This window comes from Apostichopus japonicus, chromosome 9, assembly GCF_037975245.1.
Source record: "Apostichopus japonicus isolate 1M-3 chromosome 9, ASM3797524v1, whole genome shotgun sequence".
In the NCBI taxonomy this organism is placed as follows: Eukaryota; Metazoa; Echinodermata; class Holothuroidea; order Aspidochirotida; family Stichopodidae; genus Apostichopus; species Apostichopus japonicus.
The window spans coordinates 26,895,635-26,918,128 of NC_092569.1; the positions used below are offsets into that span (position 1 = coordinate 26,895,635).

At 38.5% G+C, this 22,494-nt stretch overlaps 1 protein-coding gene across 1 annotated transcript in view; it reads right to left on the reverse strand.

Annotated features, from left to right (window-relative positions):
• Nucleotides 1-1,267: 1,267 nt before the first annotated feature.
• The window catches only part of LOC139974351 (THO complex subunit 1-like), a 78,878-nt gene continuing 57,651 nt past the window's right edge, over nt 1,268-22,494 (reverse strand). Inside the window, exons 7-18 of the mRNA XM_071981413.1 lie at nt 21,541-21,617; nt 15,713-15,880; nt 14,759-14,923; nt 11,105-11,205; nt 10,541-10,658; nt 9,014-9,084; nt 7,874-7,903; nt 7,411-7,545; nt 6,280-6,363; nt 5,247-5,406; nt 3,186-3,258; nt 1,268-2,442 (exon numbers count right to left, since the gene is read on the reverse strand). Of these exons, the coding sequence (XP_071837514.1) occupies nt 2,144-2,442; nt 3,186-3,258; nt 5,247-5,406; nt 6,280-6,363; nt 7,411-7,545; nt 7,874-7,903; nt 9,014-9,084; nt 10,541-10,658; nt 11,105-11,205; nt 14,759-14,923; nt 15,713-15,880; nt 21,541-21,617 (1,481 nt within the window). The 3' untranslated portion in view covers nt 1,268-2,143. The remainder of the gene's footprint in view (nt 2,443-3,185; nt 3,259-5,246; nt 5,407-6,279; nt 6,364-7,410; nt 7,546-7,873; nt 7,904-9,013; nt 9,085-10,540; nt 10,659-11,104; nt 11,206-14,758; nt 14,924-15,712; nt 15,881-21,540; nt 21,618-22,494) is intronic.

The window sequence follows — 22,494 nt, forward strand, 5'->3', positions numbered from 1 at the left end:
TTGAAAATAAAACGACTTTTTCTGTGATGGTGAAAAGTAAAACAATCCATGAGCCCTTCATCAACGATCATGTTTGTAATCATGTGTGGACAAGTTTTCAGAGCATAAAAAAAAGAGAAAAAAAGCCCCCCCCCCACCCTCCAAAAAAAAATCTCACATAGAAAAAGTTTAAGAAAAGGATTTGTTTTCCATGATTCCATATTGTCACTCTTTTCCATGACTTTTGCATGCCTGGATATTGATTTTGAAATTTTCACAACTCTTGCATGTATCTTTTCTCATGACTGTAGGAACTATGTTATAAATGTCTGCTAAAGGCTATCATTTCCACCTTCTTACACAAAGCTGGGTCATGTAATAGGTCCCTGAAATTGTTGGTAGGGTGAAGAAGAGAATACAAAAACAGAAAATGAAAACATTTAGTGGTTCTGATGCCTAAATATATTCATAGTGTGGTAAGCCATGTACACGTTAATATTCATGTACTTGTGCTCCATGAATATTAATGAGGTAAAAATTGTTGTTTTGAAAGTACATGTAGATGCTATGTAGTTACAGCACCATGCCGAGTATAATCTAAACTGAACATACGGTTGCAGCGAAATTCATGAATATTAATGAAGTAAAAGTTGTTGTTGCAAGGAACATGTACTTGTCATGTAGTTACATCACCATACCATGTATGTACTAAATCGGACATACGGTTGAAAAGATATTGACATTTTAAGAATTTTATGGTAAGACCCGCCTTCTCATTAATATTCATGAGATGGGAACCAGAAACAATATGGCACATATACTCTTAATAGGTCATCTACCTACCAAGTTTGACATTGATTCAACTTGTGTTTGTTTGAGATGTTGTGTTTACAAGCTGTTTTTGAAGATTTCCCATTAGGCCCCATCCAACCATGAATATTAATGAGGTCAAAATTCTTGTTGCTAAAGAACATGCACTTGCTATGTAGTTACATCACCATACCAAGTATGAACTAAATCGGACTTACGGTTGAACAGATATTGACATTTTTAAATGTTAAGCCCCGCCAACTCATTAATATGCAAGACAACCCCACCACAAACAATAGGGATCATCTACCGGCCGTGTTCGACATATATCCAATGACTGACCTCACATATTTCCTTCATGAGAAACCATGTTTATAAGCTAGGGCATCACATACACTAACACACATACACCAATTTGACTGCATAGGTTCCAATGGATGCAAAGCATCAGAACCCAAAGAAAAATGAAAAGTGTAAATAGTATTACTGTACTGCTTTTATTGTCCTTTTCAAAATGGCCTTACAGCAAAACAAATTCATCGTTTAGGAACAAATCCTAAGAGAGAAACACAAGACAACAACATGTGTTAGTTTGCACTTTGGATTCAGTTATACTCTCTACATGGTATTGGTTTTAAAATACATCCAATACATAAAAACACCGATGCGGATATCAGTGGGTCGTGCGTGCAGTTTTTCTTCTTGATTTTTATGTAATGGGATAACAAAGGCAGAGGGTTTCATCTCATTAAATTAGATTCAAACAAAACATTTGAAGGATAAATTGGATGTAAAAAAAGAACAACAAAATATTTAGCACTAAAAAAGACACAGAAATAAAAGAAAACTATTTAGCCAACTGCGATTCCACTAAAGAATCTGTGTAAGAGAATGTGTTTAAGTAAGTTTGGCCTGACGTTTCAATCCCTAGCAGGAACTTCTGCTAGGATCCTGCTAGGATCGAAATGTCAGGCCAACTTACTTTTACACAAAAAAGAAATAGCTTCGAAAAGAACCATAAAGAACAGCGCTTACTTTATCGTCACAGCGTAACAACCTATATATAGCATTCTGAATGGTTTCCTTTGGAAGAATGTTATCAATGAGAGAAGTCTGACTTATTTACAATGCCTTTTGTCAAGCAATGGAACAGTCATAAACTTTCATGGTAGAATAGTTCACATTCCAACTCATAACAATATTCTCAACCGGAGCTTTCTCGTACAAATATTTAGCAGGAACCGTTTAGAGAGGTTTGCAGTCGTTGCTATGACGACCTCCAGCTCTGAATTGCAGATGAACTCTTCAAGTGGCTTCATTAATGCATTTTAAGAGAAAGATACAAAAAAGTCCATCACAGTTTATCATCCGTCTCCAGTTTCTTCTTCTGGAAAACCGACTGCACGATGTCGTTTAGTCCGCTCTCGGTCAGTGCCTTGACCAAGACCTCCTCGCATGCTTCGTTGCCCTTTTCCTCGAGCCAGCTCTTTAAGACATGTCTGCTCTGCTCTTTGACTTCAGCGAATTCTGTCTGGGTGTTTGAAATTTCATCTTCAGTCAAGCCTAGTTCTACTGCCAGAGTTTTCCAGTTGGCCCCCAGTTTGAGGGCGACAAGATCCATATCTTCAGGAGAAACTTTGGTCACTTCCTTTTCTGTAAAAGAAAGAAATTTCAATCGTGAAACTTTATGACCAGGACAAACAAAGATAAAAATGTCATACCATTTATTGTAGCTCAACATACCCAACTCAAACCAAGTCACTCTGTCGTATTTTGGTTTACTTTGGTCAATGCTATTTATCACCGTTGACCCACTCCAGCCCCACCCAAGTCAACGGGAGAGGACACAAAACCGAAGTCAATATTTACAGGCTCAACCAGAACCAGAATGAAGAATAAATCAGCTCTGTGATCCAACTGATGGTGCTGGGAGCTTTCGATGATTTTGACTATCATCTCTTGCGACCGAGAAAATAATAAAAGGTGCCATCGGTACCTTAAACTGGCAGCTGCACGCTGGTGCCGAGCCAGCAAATTGGTGGGTCAATCTGCCACTGACCACAACCCATCCAAGGTTGATCCAACTTGACACACTCACGTAAGCTCTACCACACAAGCTCCAGCAAACCTCACCAATTAGACTTTGACCTATTATGACACAGTTCTGCCCAAATTAACACTACCCAACTCAACCGAAACTCACACAAACGATTCTGAGCCAAACGGACACAGACCCACTCAAGTTACCTCTTCTCAGCCCAAGACAAACAGACACCAACATGATTTTGAGCCAACATTTCCAAACTACATTAATGAAACTTAAGAACATGACACTCCTCTAACCTGACCCCACCATGACCTCACATAAACTAAGATTATTAGAAAGACCATCATACCCTCTTCTCCAGCTTTAAGCAACTCGTCGTTATCCATGGCTTCGGTCTTGATTTCTTCAACGTTGTTGAATTGCTGTAGATGAATATTTGATACAGTTATCTAATTGGACATGTCGCTATGGGGCTGCAAGGAGGTTACACATAAGATTATGACTTTTGAGTTTATAAATGATGACATCTTGCGTTGTAACCAAAGTCAATATAAATATAAAACACATGCAAACAATTTTGCCAGGTTATAAGGAAAGATGCATATTAAAGACAAAAAGTAGGAGATAAAATGGGGAGACATTGCTTCTTTGAAATACCAAAGATCTAGAACAGGTTTTCTGACTTTGGGGTTACAGGTCCTGCTTCATGCCAACATAGCCATCTAGCCGTAAATTGGAGGCCATCGCTCCCGTCTTACAAACCGAGTCTTTGTCAAATGGAAACAAAATTAATCTGAATAGAATGGTTCACTCCCAGAGAATGACAGGAAAATGAAACCAAGAGTATGGAACAATCGCTGCACAGTTTAACAAAAGAAATTTAATCAACTCATAATAATGAGATGATATAAACTTCAGCTGCTCTGTAATATCGGTGATCATTGACATAGTATCAAACTGGAGGGCACAACCAGGGCCATCAAAAGCCAGGTTGGGCCCAGAGACAAATATATTACTGGGCTCCACTTTTGTACTATTCATTTTTCCTAGAGTTTATTGTGAAAAATGGGAACATAATTTAATTCTGTTATCTCATATGTTTCCACATTTCCTGGCTCGTAATTGACAATGGGGGAGGGGGGGGGGGGTAGCCCTCCGACCTCCACCTTTCCCACTCAGGTCTGGACACATCAAATAAGGGAGACAACATGGTCTGCTAGACACCAACCACATTTCAAAGCTCGCTGGGAAACCTCTGAATTTTGGGTATGTCATGACCTCAATACTTATAATAGGAAATAAATGTACAGACTAAATAACAACAATTTCAATACAGTGCATATAAAAGGCTGGTGTTTGAGTATTAACATACATGTACGCTTATATGTTGAAGCCAGTACAGTACATATGCAACATACAGCCAGTACAGTACATATGCAGACCATCGGTTATGTGAAGCTGTGGGGATCTGAAAATATCGATAGTTTAGGGTTGATAAAATCCTTTTATTTGAAACCCTGGACAACGTATGCCCGGGGTGAGAGGTCATGCTGGACAAAGTATGGTGCTGTGACCTGTTCAGCCAGATGTATGACCATCAGCCCTGTGACCTGTTCAGCCAGATGTTTGACCATCGCCCCTATGACCTGTTCAGCAAGATGTTTGACCATCGCCCCTGTGACCTGTTCAGCCAGATATTGGCCCTCCTCTGGATGCATTTAAACCATTAATATATTGTGCTCTGAAGGATACTTCAGCAATGATATTGTTACTTTATTGCAATAATATCAAAGTGTTTTAAACTCTTGAGATAATCTAACATCTCAGCAGAGCCTACTTAAATTTCCATATAACAATCAGGGCTAAAAATATGTCTTTGTTACAAATTATGAAGAACAACTAGCAGCTAACTGGACCCCTCTGGCCAAGTCCAAAACAATAAAAGGCAGAGGAGGTGGAAGATGGTTCTATGTGGAAGGAAGCTGGGGGGGGGCGGGGCGGGGGAGAGTGCAAATTTTGAGGGTGCAAGAGGACAGTCATGCCAGTTTAACATGAGAGTGGAACAACAAAATCACCTCAAAACTTCCCAACAATATGGATCCTCTGTGCTTTCTGTATCAATTTTTTCCATATTGGATGATTTTTTAATTTTTCAGTGAAGGAACTCCTTTTTAATCACATTTTTCTACAGTTCTCCACACAAAGGAGTCTTCTAACTACAAAGTTAAACTCGTTCATAGAGACTTACAAGTTCATGAGATAGGACCCATTTAAGTTTTCCCCCACCCACCCACCCCCCCTTACTTCTCATCTGTGGCACCACTACCTTTAACAGCTAGTACAGATATTGCACAGCTGGATATGAAACATATGGCAATTCATGAAATGTCACTAGCTACTTAAAACTTACCGGCATTTCCTTGGCCAGTTTTGTGGCCATCAATTCCAGATACGCTGGTATTGTCTTAACGGACGGCTGGGCAGCGATGGAGGTTGTCTGGAAAAAATGGGGGCTGCGTCTTGCCAGGAGCCTCAGGGCTTGCCAAGCATAGTTGCTATTATTAACAACTCTGAGTCGAAAAAAACGAAAAAGTAAAAATTAAAGTCACATTCGGGAGAAAACAAAAACGTCACCAAATATTGCTAACTGAATAAACATGTTTTGATAATCATAATTTTCAGATTCCTTGGACAACCAATATCATAAATGGTAAATAACACTTCTTAACAACGAACAGGTATCAAGTCCAGGGAATCATTTTAAAAACTGCTCCAGTTTTGCAAAGCCATGTGAAGGCTCTCTTGAACTTTCTCTCTTATGAAAGTTTATGGCTTCTGTGTTCCAAAACTGACAGGGCCCAGCTTTGTTAAACGAGGTTATTGATGTTGCTTGTACCATAGGCTTACTTTATTTCAAGCTCAAGTTAACTCTCTCAGAAATTTTTGTTATCATTTTACAGAGGGGTGTTCACACCGAGGGGCCATACCATCCTTAGAAGAGCTAACTTGCATACTGTTGAGCATTGGTCGTTGAAAAGAGGGGACAGCCGGAATTAGGATTGTCAAGATAATTTTTTTTTTTTTTTTCAAATTATATTTAACTGCCGGTGTGTTTACTGGTTAATCAACAGTCAGCTGATGACAACGAACCAATCAGATTCAAGAATTTTGAAGCATGAATGAACAAGAGATCGCCTACTCGATACTCTTGCAAAAACCAAAATAAAAAATAATTACAGTGCTTGCCGTTAACGGGTAAGCAACTTCTACAGAATTGGTGCAAAAATTAAAAAGGCACAAAAGATAACCCATTGCTAAACCTTTCACACCAATTACAGATTAGCTTAATAAGTAACATTTGCTAGTTTAAAATGCCCAATTTTACCACCCTGCCCAATTTGACCACCTCAACAATGAAACTGGTTCGATTAAACATAACTCACTTGAAGTCATCTTCAATCATGGCCTCTGGATCAGCTTGCTCGATGGCTTCTTCAAAGAATGTCTCCAAAGATGGGAGGTACATTCTGCAAGAAGAGATACGTTAAGGAACAGTCCGTCATTTTGTAATTTAATATATCTACAAAAGCATGAAAATGGCAACTTCATTAGCTATCGTATTGTTTAAAGCATTCGTTAATGTTGGTTTTTGAGGCTTTTTCTTCAATCGTCCTTTAATACTGTAATCTCAAAATTAACATTTTCTATGTCACTTTTCCTCAGCGATTGATGAAATGATGAAATTGATGAAACTTGAACCTTGACCTCAAACATGGTCACACCGAATACAGCTAAACCTACCATCATTTTGCAGATAAGAAGGTAAACAATATTAGCTTTCCATGGCAAATAATAACTCTAACCACCATCTGATGATCTGAGTGTAACTAATCAAACAGAAAAAGTACAATCACTTTCTCAGGAAAATTCCGAAAACAATTGTGAATGAAAAACTGGCTAAATTTGGTGAGATTTGAACGAGGGAGAATTTTCTTTTTTAATGAGCTGCATTTCAGTGTCGGTAAGTGTACGCATGCATTGCGTATGAACTCTCTTTATTATGAATATAGACAGTAAAATAACAGATTGAATCAGGTGATATTACAAACAGCTGTTGAGTAAAAATCCAGAGCCGAGACAGCTGGACTATAAGACTTGGGGAGGGTGGCAGGGGGGGGGGGGGGTGGGGGTTACAATGAAACCATTGTCAGTATGAGTTCATTTTAGGGATTTTCAATATAGGGTTGTAATAACATTTTATATTACCCATCTTTATCACAAGCAATCAGTACAAATTAACACAGAAAGCTATTTAACAATATTTCATGCATCTTGTGTTATTCAATGAAGTCACATTTAGACTTGTTCAAGTCTTCAGTCTTGTAGGTGATGGAACAGTAAAACTTCGAATAATAATAAATGGAATAATATTTGAATATAATAGCTGCTTGTGGGGAAGGCATTCATGTGACTTACCTCTATCCCAAAGACCGACAATGGTTGAGTGCTTTTTTTCTTTAACTTTCTAGCTCTTATAAGTTATAAATTTTCGCCGACTGATACTTTACTCTTACCTTTTCTCTGATCTACAAGCCTCGAGATTATTTGAACTCTGGTTCCAGAGTCGAGTCAGTTCCGGGCTACCCATGTCTACTTTCTCACTAGTAGGATTGAGTTCCAACTCTTCTCCTAGGGTTCTCTTTCGCGGTCTAAAAGGATCAAAAACATTACGAGAGAATAAACGACAAATTACTATACATATCTTAGCTAGGCAGTAATCTAATTTTCAGGGTTCAAATTCCAACCAAAGAAATGTTTACTCTCATAGTCCCCTATATCTCTCTAAACACTAGGGGTTACGAAAGGCATTATTACTTTGTTGGTTATTCAAGACACTAAACAATAATATGACAAATTTTTCCATCTAATTTTTCTCCAATTACTGTGTGTCTGAATTAACACAAAGGATTCCATAAGCACTAAAAACTATATTTTTAAATAGTATTTATTCTTAAAAACATAATCATGTATTCATACCTCCTCTTTGGTTCTGATTCCTCTTTTGGCCTGGTAAGAGCAAGGAAAAAAATATATATATATAAATATTGAAACTTTAAACTGTAAACTTGAGATCAAATATAAGAAGAAATTAGAGTACTAGAGAGTGAGTACCTCCTGTGGATCTGGTCCTCGTTTACAATTTTGAAAGCTAAACATGTTGACTACAGCAACTTGTTAGAATCTTTAAGAGACAATCAAACTGTTTCAATGAGTGGAAATATTCGCTCGTAACCTGATATGACACGTTTATATTATATATCATTATCCCCTTAACACTGAACTTTCAATTGGATTTTGGCCACTGTTCCGTACACCACCGGTCACATACTTTGCTCGAGTTGTGAATTATCTCGACCGTACTAAACTTGATCATTCTGTGCATTGCCTCTTCGTTACCAACCATCCGATGCTTCCTCGGACACGAACGTGTTTATATGTGATGTCGACCTGACAGAAAGTTTTGTACATTTAGTAACGTTGGCGACTCTCTGTGGACCCCGAACCGACTGAATACTTTTCTGACAAGGATGATATCATATTTATTTCTTCGCCAGTTCCTACTAAACCAAAAATGTGATCAGTAGCTTTAATCTGTGTGGTAGTGGGTTGTAACCAGCAACTGCTTACATCTCCGACAAGAAAGGTTTTGATGTGCTCTTCACTTTCTGGATAATGCTGATAGGATCTGTCAAGTACTTTTCATGGTCAAACTTTGTATTAAACACCTTTGGCATCTTTCTGGGTGGTACTGAACCATTTCAACTTTGCTCAACTTCACAGCAGTGTTAGCACTAGGATGTTAAGAAAGGGGGAATTCCCTCCCCCAGTCAATTAATTTTTTTGGGGGGGGATAATAACAATAATATTAATAATAATAGCGATTTATAATGCGCACATATCCGCCCTGCGGGGTGCTTAAGACGCAAAATAGAGAAAACAAAAGGTATGGTAAAAGAACAGAAAAACTTAAATTAAATCAAATTTGGGGAGGGAATTTCAATTTTTTCTTTTGGGTGGGAGGGGGAGAGGGGTGATTTCTTGATGTTAGTAGTTAGATGTAAATTGATATTTTGAGAACACAAAGGGCTGAAGCCTGAAGGAGTACTTTGTACTTACTTCTCCTTCACAAAACTTGGACATCCTTCATTCTTCCAATTATTCCAGTGTTCCTCTCTGTCCAAAATATGCTGAGAGAAAAAATACAAGCAAAGTTACAATATAGCATTAACATTTTAAAATACTAAAAAATGAATATCTTTTTCTCTCATCTCTTAATATCCAGTCATCATTTCTTCTACTTTTCATCATATTTAGACAACAATTTCTCTAGATAACTAATTTTCAACATGAGTCCTCACTATGTGCCATATTTTTTTGGATGGACAGATATATGTGCAAAAGTCTGTCCGTTTCCATTCTTCTCTTTCTGTAATAATAACAACATGTTGCTTCTTTGGAGACTGCAGAGGGCTTCGGGAACTTGTCTTGCCCTTGAGGAAATAATATAGCTGACTGAACGGGTCGCTGATTAATGTCGAACGAAACAGCATCACGTATGCGCCTAAAGTACACGATTGCTCAATACAAATCATTTAGTTAGTTATCATAATAGAGTGTGCTTGCCTTCAGGCTTGCACCTATCTGTCTATCTTATGCACTAATGAAGAGGGCAAGTTACTGGAGATCTTGGGTTGCACGATTTCCAAGCATTAAAACTACGATCTTGATTGCCTTTGCGGGGGTTAGTGTCTCTGTGATAGGGAGAACTTACGGGGGTTTTTATCATGGCTAAGCAAGCATTCGAACTACAAAGTCAATCACCCTTGCAGTATAATATGACCCCTTTACATTTTTAAATGTACACAAGGATGTATCATAACCACTCTTCATGGAGGTCGCCCTCCAGATATTTTGACCAGTTGTGAAATCGTTTTTAAGGTTACTATATGTTTTTTTATTGCAATTAATTGTGGAATTATTAGTCCCGTATGTTTGCCATTCCTACAGAAATATGCCCTTTTAATTATTTTAACGTTTTTAATTTTTTTTATATCACAAAGTGACATGCCGCCAATTAAAAAAATATGAACAGGTTCACCTTCTGTGTAAGGTAAGAATGAGACAAATTGATCACAAAATGACATGCCACCAATTAAAAACAATTGGGGAATAATTAGTTAGGTATGTTTGCCATTACTACAGAAAAATGACCATTTATTATTTTAACATTTATTAAATTTTTTTTATCACAAGATGAAGAGGTTCACCTTCTGTGTAAGGTCAGAATGAGACAAGATCCTAGCATATTAAGTCATCTTATTAAAGCAGAATCCAGCCATCCCTGACCACTATCATTATACGATGCAATCAGATGCTGGTATAGCTAAATATAACTTTAATTCATGACGTTTGTGTTCACATGATTTAAAAAGGGCCTACATAGTCATCTAAAAACACTCTTGATACAGAAACAGGGGCGGGCAATCATGACTTTACAATTTACATCGATGACCAGGTCAGAGACATGGACTAATCCAAACTGCATGATCGATACCTAAGTTTAGCAACAAATTTAATCTGGTTAAGTTTAGCAACAAAATTAACCTCCCCTCCTCCTCCCCCTCCCCGAACCCAGGTTACTACCTTTATATCGGCAGCAAATTTCTGTCCATCTGGTGGAGTTTCCTTCAGGAGTTCATAAACTTTATCCAGAGTCGTCTTCATAAATAGTTGCATCTCTTCCGTTAACACCAAAGTTGCTCTAGAGGAATGAAAAAGGAACAGAGATAAAAAGTTAATACAAAACACATCCCCCAGAGATAAAAAGTTGATACAAAAAACATCCCCCCCCCCAGAGATAAAGAGCTAATACAAAACACATCCCCCAGAGATAAAAAGCTAATACAAAACACATCCCCCCAGAGATAAAAAGTTAATACAAAACACATCCCCCACAAACACACAAGAGAAAAAAAAGAAGGGGGCAAAAATAAAAAGGAAATATTTCGGAAAACCATGGGAACTACGACAGTACATTTTCACAACACATTACTAGTACTACTACTACTACTAGTTGTAAAAACACATTAATATATAGCGCAGACAAATTTGCTCTTCACAGTCAATTTAAACAACGCACAACCAACTGAAAGCGATTTGAAATTCAACAGGCAAGAATACAAAAGTAAGAAAAGAATGGAACCGTACGTTTTGAATTTGACCTGCTGGCTGAGATACTGGAAAAGAATAAGGAATTGGACCAGAACGTAACGACGGAAAGATGAATCGCTCAGCTGAAGGTCAAATAACTGCAAGGAACGATGAGAAATGAGTATTAATGGTGGGCAGATTATGCATACTATGCGAAGCTAACATGTGGAAAGAAAAACATACTTCACTCTGTTGAAAACCCCATACTCCATATCTGATGCCTAGTTCGAGATACGGCTCAAAGAATGCAACCTGATTTTACAGGCTACTAAAACTTTCGATTCTTCCCTGAAGTCAGACCACAGTAAGTGGTCTGTGATGTCATGATGATAAATCACATTAGGTGGTCTGTGATGTCATGACGATAAATCACAGTAGGTGGTCTGTGATGTCATGACAATAAATCACAGTAGGCGGTCTGTGATGTCATGAAGATAAACCACAGTAGCTGGTCTGTGATGTCATGACAATAATCACAGTAGGTGGTCAGTGATGTCATGACGATAAACCACAGTAGGTGGTCTGTGATATCATGATGATCAATCACAGTAGGTGGTCTGTGATGTCATGACAATAATCACAGTAGGTGGTCTGTGAGGTCATGACCATAATCACAGTAGATGGTCTGTGATGTCATGACGATAATCACAGTAGGTGGTCTGTGATGCCATGACAATAAATAATCTGCAAAAGGTTCTAGATGCTATTATGATTTTCTTGTTGATTTTAACCTTGAAACCTGAAACATTTGAAACATCTGATTAATTGTCGATTAAGGTTCTTTTAATTGATTTTATGACATCCATCATTCACTCTCTGTTCTCGTCAGATACATTCACAAAATATCACCAAATCTGAAGGAATTTTTGTTTGTTTTCGCCATACCAAAGTGCGGTTTTGACCAAAAGATGCAGAATACTTTATACAGTGCAATTTTATTAAAGAATGAACATCAGATAAATAACTACATGTCCCTTCAACGAAACTGTATGATACCACAGTATGTCTTTTAACGGGGCCAAAAGAGTTGCATCGTAACATCGTAAGTGTATCAGTTGAAACAGTACAAGCACGACAGCATGAGAATGAGTATATATCCCCTAAATATCCCCTATATATGATTTATGTGATTCTGAGTACTGTATGAGTACAAGGTATCTAAGTACTAGTACTCATTTTTGCACTAGAGTGCTGTTCTGCGAGTACAGGTCCAGGAGGACGAGTACCAATGTGTACTAAAAATGTACTAAATACATACCTATAAAAATATACCTATATGAAAATATATATACCTATATAGCCTATAGAATATACCTATAAAAAAATGTATACCTATATACAAAAATAAATATACCAAAATATATATAACACAAATATACCTACAATGTATACTAAATACATACCTATAAAAATATACCTATATGAAAATATACATGAAAATATATATACCTATATAGCCTATACAAAAGAATATACCGAATATAAAAATATATACCTATATATACAAAAATAAATATACCAAAATATATAACACAAATATACCTATATATGTATACTAAATACATACCTATAAAAATATACCTACATATATAAAAAAAATAGATACCTATACACTCAATATACATATATAAAAACATATACCTATAGATGTAGACTAAATATGTTGACGGACAACTTAGTTTCTTGTATTTTGTAGGATTATGATTTCAAAGGCAAAAAACACCCCTCCAGACTATCTTTACCCACTAATTTTTGCAAACAACTTTTGGAGTGCTATACCTCCTAACACAGAACGATGTCTCACACAAGTCCACTCTCTATCTGAAGCAAACAATGTTTTTCTGCATTGGTAAATGTCAATCGTGCTAGTAGTAAGTTGGCCTTACATAGTCTTACGAGATGATAACCCCTAGGTGACGTACAGTGAAGGGATAATAAGTGCTTGGTTCTCAGTTAAATTGATTAAGCAGCAGTTTCCTTCTTTGGAGCACGGAGGAATTCTCCTTCTACTTGAAACAAATACTATAAACTTATAATAATGAACAAACTTTCAGCTCTCCTAGATGCAATAAATTATTGACACGACAGTTTGGAAATGTTTGCTTCTTGCGGCAAGATAGAGAAAAGAACCAAAAAATCAGCTACTTTTGATGTTCAAGATGTACTTCAATTATCATCTGTACGTTTTTTTGCTGTTGTTTTTTCGTTGTTTAATACCCGAGTGTTCAGACCCAAGTTTTCAATGGTTTCTTTAAAATATAGCGTTCCTTATAAATTAATCTCAAGTACCCATTTGCAGAACTGCTTTGGAAAAGTTTAAGTTATGGCTATGGAAAGTGCATCCATATGTAGAAAAGTCGTTGAAATCTGAAACACCTACAGTAGAGTGAAATTTCAAGTCAGGGTCTCTCAACAGAAAACGTGAATTCAGTCTGACCTTTGAAGACAAAATCTCACCCATAACTGCACTATTCTGGTATATGCATGTATAGGCTGAATACCCTACCATTCCACCCTGCCACATTTCATTTCATTTCTTTTATTTCATCATAGATACATAAAAACAATAGAACAAAGTGGTATAGTATAAACAGGACACTAGAAAAACAATAGTAGTTTATCAAGCTAGCGACCAAAAATAAACAAATAACAATGAAAGAAGGAAACAATTAAGTGTAGAGAAAAATAAACATGAGATTTTATCAATACTCAGTCAGCGTAGTTTTCAATTAGGTGGGCTTTTAGTTTGCGCTTAAACGTTACATAAGATTTAACATTGCTGAAACTAGGTTTGCATAGAGTCTGTTCCCACTGCCATACACTGTACTGGTTACTATGTAAAGTCATTAACTACTTTGAAGATTACTAACACATATTCCCTTGCCATCTAAATTAAAAAAACAAAAAAACATAGATCTCACAGACTATATTCGCATTATTATGAGCTGTTTCATTCAGGTGGGACTCCTATCGTTTGGTAGACAATAGCCTGAGCCTGCCGCAGTTGAATATTTATTTGTTGTCTGAAGTCTTTGGAGGTGACTACGTGATGTCATTAGCGATATTTGTAAGTCACTAGATTGTTCTCCCATTATGTCATCGAACTTTGAGATTTGTAGCGTCCCTGCAAAGCCTTTGTTGCAACCGATCTTGTTTTTCTGCTCTGGCTTAGTTAATTATGTGAGAATCCCGGCTCTTCAAAGGATTCCTGACCGCCTCAAAGTGCTTAAGAAAAATAGGTATTGAGATTGCTCTAACGCACACGACAGATTGGAAAATAGTGGAATTATGACAAAAACGTCACCATGACTACCCACGACTACTTCTTGGAAATAACCTATACAATATCAAATTACACAATAAGGTTTAAACATTTTCCTAAGTTAGGTTCAATATCACTTTGATCTTTTGTATGCAACCATCAGTTTCTTTGACAAAAAAAAAAAAATGACACAAGAAAACTTGGTTATCACAGCACTTCTTACAAGAAAATGAAAAAGACACATATTTGGTGACATACTGTAGGATCAATATCACTATACAGTACCACACCATTTACTTTAAAAAAAAACCCAAAAGGCAGTTGTGGAAAAACTTCTTTTCAAGAATATTACCAAACCAATGCATATTAAGTATCAAGCAAGGTCTTACCTTTTCACTGGTGAGATACTTAGCAAAGAAAACTGATGATTTGTCTTGAACGGTCGGCTTCTGTTTCGTTGTCATCGGTTCTTTGCCTTTTGTCATCGACGACGACGACATGGAGTCTGGCTCTAACTTCATGCTACTGAAGGCGGCGAGAACGGAACGAGTATTCTGTGCAAAGTATTTCCAAGAGTTAAGTCAGTTAATTCAGAAATATAGAGGAGTGTACCCGTTATATTAAACTCAGTCTTAAAATGGGATCAAGATCTAGAATCGTAAACGGGTGGGAAGAGGTTGGTATAAATGGTTTTATACCCTTTGGAAAGCAAAATTGAAAAAAGAAACACATGTCAGGGGCAGTATCAGTTCTATAGCAGCTGGGATTCCATTCACTCACAATCACCGCTAATCCCTCCCCCCTCCCTCCCTCCCCCTCTCTCCCACACCAGCTACACCCCACATCTTCTTATGATGGCACTCAAAGAAAACGGAGTAAACATATAAAATCCTTGACCCAAACATATATTACAAGACCTTTAAGGAGCAAACAGTTTATTAAAGTAGCAGTGATTTGTTAGACTCCCCCCCCCCCCCCCTTTAATTTAAAGTTTGGTTACAGGCTGCTGCAAAAAGAATTTTTCATTTTAAGTTTGACAAAATTACCTATACTGTTAGGAAAGGGGGAAATATACACAAGCAGTTCATTAGCCCCACCTCTCATATTAGGTCACTTTGCAACATAATGAAAATGTGCAATTCCCCCCCCCCCCCCACCCAAAAAAATCAAATACACTATGAACTGTGTGGCTCATACGATAACACAAACAATTTCTTACCACCATCTAGGGTCAGAACGGTCCATAAGAAAAGTAGATTTTTAGTTATCATGCAATTAAGGTACGTCCAATTATGAGATTGTTAGATTGCATTGCCAAAGATTGATTATACATGTAAGTTTACCTTCATAAACTGTTTCCATTTATCCTTGGTGTAGCACTGTACAGGATCCCGGAAGTAGTCTTGCAGGGACCAGAACTTACGATACAGCTGGTAGTCGATGTGGTTCGAGGACGGTCCTTCACTCATCTCACCCTCTTCGTACTCCATAGAATCATCCTTCTCTTCTACCTACCAACGTGATTTGATGGATATTTATTAATAATTTGTATTTGTATTTGTATATTTATTTGTTTTATCACAACTTACAATGTGACGGAAAGTCTCCTATAAAGCCTGCAAGGCTTAACAATGTAGGAGATTCCACAAAATGAAAAAAGAGAGAAAAACTTAATTTATAAATAATTAATTGATTGATTGTTTTAACTTACTTGATAATTGATTAATTGACAATTAATTAATTGCTTGATTTATAAGTTACGAAATGTCATCAAATTACTGCTGTTTCTGATAGGTAATCTGCTCTAACATCCTGTGTTTTAGTCACCAAACAAGTTACAGCAGTACTGTCACACAACCCATCATTTAAATGGAGAAACACCGTGCCAGTAACACCTATGAATATTGAAAAAGTCAAAATTCACATTTAAGGTGTCACCATATCTAGGTGTAACTGGGCATTGTTTGTAGTGTACATTGTGCACTTAATCTTTATATGCATGGCGATATGTAGTCTTGTTAAGACCCTAGTATACTATAGGCAGCTTCTCTATGTTAGCTCTGTGGTGTATGCTTATAGTGTGAGATTAAAGTATGCAAAAAAAACTAACATTACAAATGTCTTGACCAAGACATGTTGAAATTCATTTAAACGTGTCACCACCTATAAGTGTAACTGGCATTGCTTGTATTGTATATTGTGTACTTAATCTACATATATATATATATATATGCATATGCAGTTAAATGTGTCACCACCTGAAGGTGTAACTGGCATTGCATGTATTGTATATTGTGTACTTAATCTACATATATATATATATATATATGCATATGCAGTTAAATGTGTCACCACCTGAAGGTGTAACTGGCATTGCATGTATTGTACATTGTGTACTTAATCTACATATATATGCATATGCAATTAAATGTGTCACCACCTGAAGGTGTAACTGGCATTGCAAGTATTGTATATTGTGTACTTAATCTACATATATATATATATATATGCATATGCAGTTAAATGTGTCACCACCTGAAGGTGTAACTGGCATTGCATGTATTGTACATTGTGTACTTAATCTACATATATATGCATATGCAGTTAAATGTGTCACCACCAGTAGGTGTAACTGGCATTGCAAGTATTGTACATTGTGTACTTAATCTACATATATATGCATATGCAGTTAAATGTGTCACCACCAGTAGGTGTAACTGGCATTGCATGTATTGTACATTGTGTACTTAATCTACATATATATGCATATGCAGTTAAATGTGTCACCATATATTGGTGGTAACTGATATTGCATGTACTGAACATTGTGTACCTAATCTGCATATGTATGGTGACATTTTGAAATTCATTTAAACATGTCACCATATATATAGACTGTAACTGGCATTGCATGTATTGTGCAGTTAATAACTTGTACATGCAGTGATTTACAGCAATCAACTCTTTGTGACTCGAAGGTCAGGGTTTAGACCACCGATAAATACTGTACCTCCTTTAAAAGCGAAGAGGGGTGTATAACATGTTCCTTGCATACATAACATACATAACATTCAAACAGAACCGACGAATAAACAGTTAACAGGCTGATATCACTTGATATACAGTACATGATTTGCAGTGAAACAACAACCATCAGTGACTTCAAGTCTTAAGTTACAGGAACTTAATATTCCAAAGGCCAGTTCAGGTGACTTCTATACAAAACTTGACACTGTACTCAATCAATGTGAACAATACACGCCTTGATATCGTAAAGCTAAATCAGAACAAAATATGGCTGTTTGAGGGAAAAAGTGTTATTACATTTAATTATTTTTTTCCATTTATTTTCAGATTAATCTTTCATTTCTCTCTAGCAAACAGATATAGCCCTCTGGTGCTTTTCATTGATTTCATTAAACTTGCTGTTTGATCGATCGATACGATGTAATAGGTGTACGTGGGCTCACCAAAGTTCTCTGACCTCGAGACTTTAATTTCTCAAGTCAAATGTGATTTGTTTTTTGCAGAGAGAGAGAGAGAGAGAGAGAGAGAGAGAGGTTATTATACTTTTCTGTTGATATTTCCTGATTGTGGACATAATTTATGTTGGCCAACTTCAGTTTGTGTTAGGTTACAATTAAACACTGTGTAATAACTGTAGGTCTGAAGTCAACTTGACAATTATCAGATCATGACATTCGTTTAATATTGTAGACACTTATTTTGCAAATCTGGTCCTTGTCACACTGTTTGAGCAATGGGGAGGGGTGGGGAGAGGTGCGGGAGAGTAGGAAGGGGTAAAAAAATTGCCTCTATCGTATCAAATAGTTTCAAAAGATGACCAATTCCCCTGGTGATATTTACTATCACTTTAGGGAAATTTTGTTTGGCAGTTAAGTGGGTGTTGAAAACATATTTCATATCCCTTTTAAAAAGTAAAATCACCTAGGCTTTTTTCATTTAATATAAACAATATTAATTGTGGGGATTTGGCAGTGAAACTGCAGATTTTTTTTTTTTATTATGTATTTTGTAGCACCAATTAGGTAATTTGAAGTAACTGTCCCTGGCTTCACTGTGCATTCATATGTTTATTTCGCTCAGGGAGACTGTACATCAGGGATGAGCCTGGGGTAAAACAAAATTCATGGAATTTTGCAGAAATTGCGGTATAGGCTCCAGTTTGCATATGCTACAGTGTGTTAGGATAATAGTATTTGTCCCCGTGGAAGAAAAGAAATTACGGATATTCTGCGAATTTGCGGAAAAAGCTCATGCCTGGTACATGTTTTAACCCTGAGGTCAGCCGTCACTTAATAACTGGTGTCCATACATACAGAATTAAGTACTTTTCAAGACTAGCCACTGGGCAGGAACATCAAACAACACAATCCACTCTCAACCCCCAGTTTGTTCTCCCATCACATCGAGACTGTAACACAATCCACTCTCAACCCCCAGTCTGGTCCCCCTAACATGGAGACTGTAACACAATCCACTCTCAACACCCAGTTTGGTCCCCCTAACATGGAGACTGTAACACAATCCACTCTCAACCCCCAGTTTGGTCCCCCTAACATGGAGACTGAAACACAATCCACTCTCAACCCCCAGTTTGGTCCCCCTAACACCGAGACTGTAACACAATCCACTCTCAACCCCCAGTTTGGTCCCCTCACATCGAGACTGTAACACAATCCACTCTCAACCCCCAGTTTGATCCCCCTAACATGGAGACTGTAACACAATCCACTCTCAACCCCCAGTTTGGTCCCCCTAACATCCAGACTGTAACACAATCCACTCTCAAACCCCAGTTTGGTCCCCCTAACATGGAGACTGAAACACAATCCACTCTCAACCCCCAGTTTGGTCCCCCTAACATGGAGACTGTAACACAATCCACTCTCAACCCCCAGTTTGGTCCCCCTAACACGGAGACTGTAACACAATCCACTCTCAACCCCAGTTTGGTCCCCTCACATCGAGACTGTAACACAATCCACTCTCAACCCCCAGTTTGATCCCCCTAACATGGAGACTGTAACACAATCCACTCTCAACCCCCAGTTTGGTCCCCCTAACATCCAGACTGTAACACAATCCAATCTCAAGCCCCAGTTTGGTCCCCCTCACATCGAGACTGAAACACAATCCACTCTCAACCCCCAGTTTGGTCCCCCTAACACGGAGACTGTAACACAATCCACTCTCAACCCCCAGTTTGGTCCCCCTAACACCGAGACTGTAACACAATCCAATCTCAAGCCCCAGTTTGGTCCCCTCACATCGAGACTGTAACACAATCCACTCTCAACCCCCAGTTTGATCCCCCTAACATGGAGACTGTAACACAATCCACTCTCAACCCCCAGTTTGGTCCCCCTAACATCCAGACTGTAACACAATCCAATCTCAAGCCCCAGTTTGGTCCCCCTCACATCGAGACTGAAACACAATCCACTCTCAACCCCCAGTTTGGTCCCCCTAACACGGAGACTGTAACACAATCCACTCTCAACCCCCAGTTTGGTCCCCCTAACACGGAGACTGTAACACAATCCAATCTCAAGCCCCAGTTTGGTCCCCTCACATCGAGACTGTAACACAATCCACTCTCAACCCCCAGTTTGATCCCCCTAACATGGAGACTGTAACACAATCCACTCTCAACCCCCAGTTTGGTCCCCCTAACATCCAGACTGTAACACAATCCAATCTCAAGCCCCAGTTTGGTCCCCCTCACATCGAGACTGAAACACAATCCACTCTCAACCCACAGTTTGGTCCCCCTAACATGGAGACTGTAACACAATCCACTCATGAGAGAAAAAGAGATAGAGAGAGGGAGAGAGCAAGAGAGGGCTTGGGTGTGAGGGGATGAGGTTTGGAAGGATGGGGTCACAGGCTAGATGAGAGGGGTTACGGGCTACGGTCCCAGAGCTCAGGGTCCGGTGCAGGTTTGGGGAAATATTTGATCAATAATAAATTATTCTCAATATATGTAATATATGATAGCGAGAGAGAGAGCAAGAGAGGGCTTGGGTGTGAGGGGGAGGTTTGGAAGGACGGGGTCACAGGCTTGATGAGAGGGGTTAGGGAGAGGGGCTATGGTCCCAGGGCTCAGGGTCCGGTGCAGGTTTGGGGAAATATTTGATCAATAATAAATTATTCTCAATATATGCAATATATGATAGGGAGAGAGAGAGCAAGAGAGGGCTTGGGTGTGATGGGGAGGTTTGGAAGGACGGGGTCACATGCTTGATGAGAGGGGTTACGGGCTACGGTCCCAGGGCTCAGGGTCCGGTGCAGGTTTGGGGAAATATTTGATCAATAATAAATTATTCTCAATATATGTAATATATGATAGCGAGAGAGAGAGGGCTTGGGTGTTAGGGGGAGGTTTGGAAGGACGGGGTCACAGGCTTGATGAGAGGGGTTAGGGGCTACGGTCCCAGGGCTCAGGGTCCGGTGCAGGTTTGGGGAAATATTTGATCAATAATAAATTATTCTCAATATATGCAATATATGATAGGGAGAGAGAGAGAGAGAGGGCTTGGGTGTGATGGGGAGGTTTGGAAGGACGGGGTCACAGGCTTGATGAGAGGGGTTAGGGAGAGGGGCTATGGTCCCAGGGCTCAGGGTCCGGTGCAGGTTTGGGGAAATATTTGATCAATAATAAATTATTCTCAATATATGCAATATCTTGATAACGAGAGAGAGAGAGAGAGAGAGGGCTTGGGTGTGAGGGGGAGGTTTGGCAGGACGGGGTCACATGCTGGATGAGAGGGGTTACGGAGAGGGGCTACGGTCCCAGGGCTCAGGGTCAAGTGCAGGTTCGGGGAAATATTTGATCAATAACAAATTATTCTCAATATATGATAGCGAGAGAGAGAGAGAGAGAGAGAGGGGGCTTGGGTGTGAGGGGGAGGTTTGGAAGGACAGGGTCACAGGCTTGATGAGAGGGGTTAGGGAGAGGGGCTATGGTCCCAGGGCTGGGGAAATATATGGGATAAATAACAAATTATTCTCAAGATATGCTAAAGTAAAAATGAAGACTTCAAGAGAGGGGGCCCAGCCTGGATCTTGATGATCCTGTTTGGGGGGTTGGGGGTGGGGGGTATAGGTAAGACGGATATGAGAGGCTTACTTATTTTACACAAAGTACCTGTATTGGGCCCTCTAGATTCTCCTTGTTATAGAAAGTCACATTTTCCTTGTTGAAGTTGCTCATCAAATTTAGACCTGTCAAAGAAATGATAAAAGACATTAAATGCAGAAGGATGTACCACAAACTTAATTAAAACAATTGGAGAGTACTTTAAGGCATTCAAAATAGTTTGAAGCGAGAAAGAAAAGAAAATATCACCAAACTAATTATCTACCTGCAAAAGAGCCAGCTGTGTAGGTAAATATGAATATTTATCTAAGTTTAGAGGGCCTGATCTCTGTCCATCCTGGCAGTCTCTCTTCTTCAGAGACTGAGATCTTCCCGCTGATCAAAACCTTTGCGATCCCTTTAACTTTTACATAACATATTTTGTCACGAATAAAGTCAACGAAAGGCGACTGAGAACTTTATATAGGTCTCAAGGGAGCCAGTTTTATGGGTATGATTATTGGGCTTTTAGTGCAAACTCTCAATGTAACATAAAAAGGTTATCGGGGGGGGGGGGGGGCCATTTTGATATGTCCTTTTAGAGGTATCGTTTCAATACTTCAACCATTTTACTACAGAGTAATCTATAGTTAATTCAAAATACCTTTTCTGAGTACAACAGAACATATAGAAGTTAGAGGGCCTGTGAAGATTAGCAATCCTTTATCCTCCTATTCAATCTTTCCTCTTAATACAATGTACAGGGTTGTATCTGTAGGGGGAACCTCTCTTTTATACATCTATTTTTTTTTAATATTCATTGCTCATTATTTCCCAATTTACATAACTTGTCTCTCCTCCACCTGTGTCTCTTCATGTGTTCTCACTTTGTTTTCATTTCAGTAATAGCCTAGAGCTGAAGATTCCAAAACTTACTGGTTTGGATATTTACAAGTTATGAGCTTACCTGTCTCCTCACAACCTTAGCACCTCGTTCTAACGTGCCAATAAAGTCCTGGTAAA